The sequence below is a fragment of the Meleagris gallopavo genome, chromosome 13 (genome assembly GCF_000146605.3).
Source record: "Meleagris gallopavo isolate NT-WF06-2002-E0010 breed Aviagen turkey brand Nicholas breeding stock chromosome 13, Turkey_5.1, whole genome shotgun sequence".
Taxonomy (NCBI): Eukaryota; Metazoa; Chordata; class Aves; order Galliformes; family Phasianidae; genus Meleagris; species Meleagris gallopavo.
In genome coordinates, this window is record NC_015023.2 from 18,020,604 (window position 1) to 18,026,592 (window position 5,989).

The window sequence follows — 5,989 nt, forward strand, 5'->3', positions numbered from 1 at the left end:
ACAGGGCAGGGAGGAAGGGGACGGTGGGGCACAGAAACCTGCTGGCCTAGGCAGGCTGCAGGGCAAAAGGGAAGGGCACGAAGAGCTGCACCTTCTGCCCCAACACTGCGTGGCATGGGAACACAGACGTGCCCTGCAGCTGATTTCTGCCTGTCCAGTACAGGGAGCTATGGAACTTCACTCGGAGCAGCAACTGCTCCACTTGAGAGAGGCATCCTGAAGTCTCCTGGTTCAGGGGACAAGATGCTCTGCGTTAGGGCTGGCATTCTGCACAGCCACCAAGGGCAGACATCCCCACACAGCTGGCAGCCACACACAACCCAGCTGCTCTGCATCGAGCACCAGCTGGCAGCACCAAACCCTCTTGCATCCCCACCATGCACCCACATGCAAGCTGCCTCTCCGGGTTACACCCAGCAATGCCACGCAGCCAGCTCTGCCTGCAAGGATTAACACTGCCACTGCAGGAGCACAAAGCCTCCTAGTGAAACCCTCCTCTGCCATGCCAAAGGGTTACAGCAGTGCAGTGGGTTTGGAAGAAAATCCAAACTTGGGCAATTTCCAGCAGGGCTTTCGCAAGCCCAGCCTGGTGGGCTGCACCCTTTGCTCCCAGCTCAGGGCTCAAACACTGCTTGCTGTTTAATTACAAGCATCTGAGAGAGCAAACTGTGGGCAGAGGAAGGAAGCCCACTCACAGCTCAGAGAAGCTACGAGAAGCTGCACCCAGCAAGAACCCAAGGAGCCCAGTGATGCAGCCAACAGCCCAGGGATCACAGCCATACAACAAAGGGGCTGCTTGTCCTCCCAAAGGTCCTTTTTGAAGCAGAGCTGTGGAGCTGGCCATGCTCTGACCAACACAGCGCTGCGCTGACACGGCCTCATCACCGCCTGCAGAGTAAAGCTGACAGCAGAAGGGGACAGACAGGTCGGAGAGAAGAGAGGAGGAAGCCCAGATGCTCACGTGGCTCAGCAGAGTCCCAGCTGCAGGCCCAGGGTTCAGCTCTTCCCTCCCACCCCATTTCAAATCCACAGCGTGTTCGTTTGGTTGGTTTCTTTTTGTTGCTTTGTTAAAAAATATACTTTCTTAATAATGTTCCATAAAAATACTCTCGTCCCCAGTGACGGATATTGCAGTGTGAAGAGTAACAGCTTCTGTTCCTGCTCTATAAAACTTGGAAAAGGCGTCACGCCGCTTCATGTAGAAAAACAGAACGCAGTATTACAAGAGCTGGTACAAAAGGAGGGAGGTGGGAGTTGCACTGGGACAGTCCACAGCTCCAAATCCGCTGCCATGTGGGCACAGCAGGCCTGCAGTCTCGCTCTGGGATTCAGCCTGCTGCTTTTGGGCTGGGCTGCGTGGCAGCAGGAAGAGGAGGGCAGCTCCCAACTGCAGCGTGGGGGGACAGAGCGACGTCTCCAGAAATAACCTCGTGGGGTTTAAAAAGAAACAAAACACTCTGTGCTGCTTTCTTCCTTTTAGACCAAAAAAAACCCAAAAAACAAAAAAAACAAACAAACAAACAAACCCCAAAAGGACGTGGATGGTTGCAGTTTGAAACGAGGGCTTTTCTGCATAAAACGCAACGTAGTTTTACGTACCTATCAAATTGCAACAAAGAGCATGAAGACAAATGGTGCCAAAAAGCATCTAATAATAAATAGATCTGGATACAGGTATACACTCCGTGTACGGATATGAAATGCCTAACTGAGGAACGGTCCCCTGTCCTCTCTCCTCCCAGCAGCGGACGGCTCTGCTCACTCACCAGTCCAGAGTGATGCTGAGGCATCTCCACCTTCTTCGTGGTGGTGGGATCAGCCCACAGAAGTGAGGGAAGAGAGGCGGTGATTCTCAGGGGGCAATGAGTTCCATGCCTCCCCAGCAGGAAGGTCGAGTGTGCAAAAGGGGTGTGAGGTGGGGTCCGAAGCAAAGCTCCATGGCGGCCCTCAGTTCTCAGAGAGTGACAGAGCCAGAGCAGCCTGCAGTGCTGCCTCCTCGTCGATGTTATAGTCCTAAAAACAGGGAACGGATGGTCAGGAAGGCAGTGGTGTGAGGTTGTGCTGCCCTGTCTTTGTGTCGCAGTCCCTCTCCTGCCTGGGTTGAGAGTCCTGCCATCACCCGTGCTTTCAGACATGGCAGCAGGCAGGGATAAAACTGGCCCTGGTTTCCCAGATGGGCTCCAGGGAAAGCTTTCTTGCAAGGCTACACGCTTCTCCAGTGCTCCAGTCAACCCTTTCCTGGGATATTTCTCTGCAAATAGTTGGAGGGGGATCCAGGCAACAAAGTTAGGATGCTAATAAAATCATCTGCTAATCCCTGTGACCAAAGCTGCACAGTCACACTCCTACGCCCCACTCAGATGGTCTGCAGCCCCCCAAAAGGACGTCCCCTGTGCTGTAGCCAGACCTTCCATGCGGCAGGCTGGGCTGCTCCTCGCCCTCTCCTCGTGTTTCCCCACGTGAAGCCTTGAAGAAAAGGGCTTTTGTATTACAGTCCCTCAGGGGAAGAGTTTAATGGAGCACATGGAAAAAACCAAACCATCTTCATGGGGAGGGATAACATTTTTCTCTGCTGCTCTTGGGGTGACTTTTGCCTTAGTGTGTGTCTAACAAGGACCAGTGTGAACACCCAGAAGCTCTCCCAAGTGGGGCTATGTGTGCTGCATGCATCCCACAAAGCCCAAAGGAAAAACTGTCCCCTTGCACACCCCAATGTGCTTCAAACCAGGACAGGCAAATCCTGGCAGGCAAGAAGGGCTGGATTTGTCACCCAGACACTCTGTGTGGGACACAGGAAAGATGATTCTGTTCTGGCTCACAGCCATACTCACCACGAAGGTGTCATAGGAGAACTTGTGCCGGTGCAGGAGGTGCTGCAGGAAGTTTGCACTCTTGTAGCTGGGGTCCCCCCAGGGCATGGCTGAACAGACTGGGCACACCTGCAGCAGGCAGAGACAGGGCAGCTGTGAGATGTGGGCACTGAGCCACCTCCAGCTCTCCTGGGGGGCATCAGGGAGCTGGTGCAGCCATGGCACAAGGGAGAAGTGAGCAGTGTCCCTCTCTCTAGGGTTGGGTATCCACTGCAGTGGATATACCAAGTGCCTCTGCCCTCTCAGCAGATCCCTCTGTGCACAAAACTGCTGGCACGTGGCCCGGACTGCTTTTAGCTTGCTGACTAGTTAAATGTGTACATGAGCACCTTCAGATGATGCCAGAGCTGCGAGTTCCCCACCTCAGTCAGATCAACAGCAAGGGGGAGAGCAAACCCAGCACCAGCTCGGTCACAAGCATAATGAGACAGAGGCAGCTCACTCCAGAGAGCCTCTAACAAGGCCAGCAGGGGCTGCCATGAATCTGTTCATATTTCCAGCAATACCCACCCAGAACCACCCCAGCCTTGCTCACCACTTTGTTGGGGTCATTGCGGTGGTTTTCCATGCAGTGCTTTACCAGTTCCTGCTGGTCCAGATTCCGGGCCCCACAATATGGGCACACAAACGTTGAGCGATTGGGAATATTGCTAAAGAGAATGAGAACAAGCTCAGACCCCCGCCAAGTGCCTGGATCAACTTCTTCCAAACAAACCCAGCTACCTCTGTTGCTGCCTGTTCTGCTTTGTCCCACCTGCCCACAGTAAAGCCAAACCAGCCTGTTCCCAGCCCAGCCATGAGCTCAGCCACCCTGATCTGCTCAGTCCTTTCTCGCTGGCTGAGACACAGGGCAGTGCCAGGGCTGCAGATGCCACCAGGATAAGCATGCTGATGTTTGTGGTTGCGAACAGCCCAGGATAACGAGAAAGCAAAACACGTGTTTGGATTTTAGAGCTTCTAGTGAAGATGGATGAGAACGTCTGTGCAATTTGCATTTTTCTATGTAATACATGACAGTACCTGGGGATAGGCTGGGATGTGGGGACAACTGGGACAAACTTGGGGCAGTTGGCCATCTGCTCCTGCACCTTTGCGCAAGACGAGACGTGAGACCGCATTTTTGCTAGGGTCACCTGGAGAAGGAGAGGAGAAATATTCCCAGAGGCTGCAGGAACACATTCACCTGTCAGTCAAAGCACCAGAGCCACCGGTTTGGTAGAGGAAAGCAGTTTTCACCACGCTTTGGCCAATCAACAGCAAAGCAAACCGAAGTTACACACAAGAAGTCAGGCTGGCTACGTTATTGCAGCACTAGCTCCAATTTCCTTTGCAAAAGAGGAACTGTTGACATGCATAGCCCTGAACTGCTCTGGCACCATGACAGTGGTTTGTTTCAGGGTGACAGACAGGAAGCTACAGGGAAACCCCCACAGTTAGTGGAAGGCAGAAAGCACACCAGCACAGCCTGTGGAGGTGCACCACGAATCACAGCCCTACAGCCGGTCCAGAAGCACCCCACACCTGACTGCTGGGCTGGGCCATGCTTTACCTTCTTGCTGCAGCCTCTGCAGGGAGCCTTGTAGGATGAGAGCTGTTTCTCCACACTGGAAGCCTTCTCTACCTTCTTGGGGTCGAAGGGCATGCGGCAGAGCGGGCAGAGTGGGGATGGCACCTGGAGGCAGGGCTGCAGGCACTCCCCGCAGAACCTGGGGGCAAAGAGAGCAGCAGGAGTGAAACCTCAGCCCCAGGGCAGGACACGGGGCTGCTGGGCATCTTGGGCGGCCCCAAAACCTAGCAAGCAGCATCCTCACAGGGCAGCGTGGGAAATGATGAGGGGCAGTCAGGCATAGCTCAATCCCCAAAGGAGCTGCTTGCCCTTCAAACATCACTCCTTGCACGTGCCATAGGGCTCCACGCACGTGTGCCTGCTGCTTGGAGACTCAAGGCCAGGAGCAGTGAGCAGACGGCCCAGATTTGAGCAGAGCCAAACAATAATGGGCGCTGAGCACTCAAGCTGCAAGGAACAAAGCGAGCATGCAAGCTCAAGCATTAGAGCCCAGCTCACCTCCTCTCAAGGTCTTTAAGTCTGCAGCACAAAGGAAGCCCACACAGCCACACGGAGGGGGAGGGCTGAGCACTGTGCCGCCTCCCATCCTCTTCTTGCAACCCCTTCGCACTCAGACGTGGTCGCCTAAAGTGCCACAGTGTCCCCATCTGCTACCCAGCTCATGTCATTCCGCAGCTGTGCTGGCAGCTGGCACAGCCCCTATCTCACACACTGCCTCTCCACATGACAGCAGCAAAGCCTGCAAGGATGTCACTGCCGGGGATTCCCAGGTGGCAGCGTGGCACACTTAACAGGGCCAGGGCTGCGGAGGAGCCACGTGCACTGCAGATGAGAGGGGGAAACACCATAGGGGGGTCCTCTGCTCCAGTTCCCTTCCAACCCCGTGCAGCACCCTCAGCCTCAAGCACATCAAGAGCTGCCACAGCCATGGGATGAGGATGTCCCCAAAAGCTGCTCAGAGGTGGCACCGACACACCGTGCTGCCAAGGGGATCCAGTGCACTCCCATGGGTGTCAATGGAGATTTCCAATCTGAAACCCCAACTGGAACAGCCAAGGGGAGAACTCAGCTTTGGGGAGGAACAGCAGGACTCGGTGTGAGCACAGGATGGGATGGGGGATCCCGGTATCAGCTGGAGTGCAGGATGGGGCCTTGATGTGGAGGAATTGTGGGTGCCCTATCCCTGGAGGCATTCAGCTTGGATGGGGCCCAGTGCAGCCTCATCTGGCTCCTGATTTAGCAGTTAGCAACCCCAGCCACGGCAGGAGCTTGGAAATGGATAATCTTTGAGGTCCCATCCAACCCAACTATTCTGTGACAGTATGGTGTGAGGCAGGAGATGGGATATGGGTCGGTACTGGGTGTGCTGTGGGATAGGATGAGGGTCCTGGGTTGGAGGTCCCTGTTACAGGTAAGGAACGGGATGGCACGGCACGGGATGGCACGGCACGGGATGGCACGGCACGGGATGGCACGGCACAGTGACTCCGGTGCCAGCAAGGCTGTGGGACGGCAGGCAGGGCATGGGGCGTGATGCAGGATGGGCTGACAG

At 55.1% G+C, this 5,989-nt stretch overlaps 1 protein-coding gene across 1 annotated transcript; it reads right to left on the reverse strand.

The window, feature by feature from the left end:
* Positions 1-704: 704 nt before the first annotated feature.
* Positions 705-5,549, reverse strand: RNF166 (ring finger protein 166). Its single transcript, XM_019619867.2, has 6 exons — positions 4,936-5,549; positions 4,420-4,576; positions 3,891-4,003; positions 3,406-3,520; positions 2,832-2,939; positions 705-2,013 (listed from the first exon to the last, which is right to left on the reverse strand). The coding sequence occupies exons 1-6, from the start codon at positions 5,082-5,084 to the stop codon at positions 1,948-1,950; spliced, it is 708 nt and encodes a 235-aa protein (XP_019475412.1). The 5' UTR covers positions 5,085-5,549; the 3' UTR covers positions 705-1,947.
* Positions 5,550-5,989: the final 440 nt, after the last annotated feature.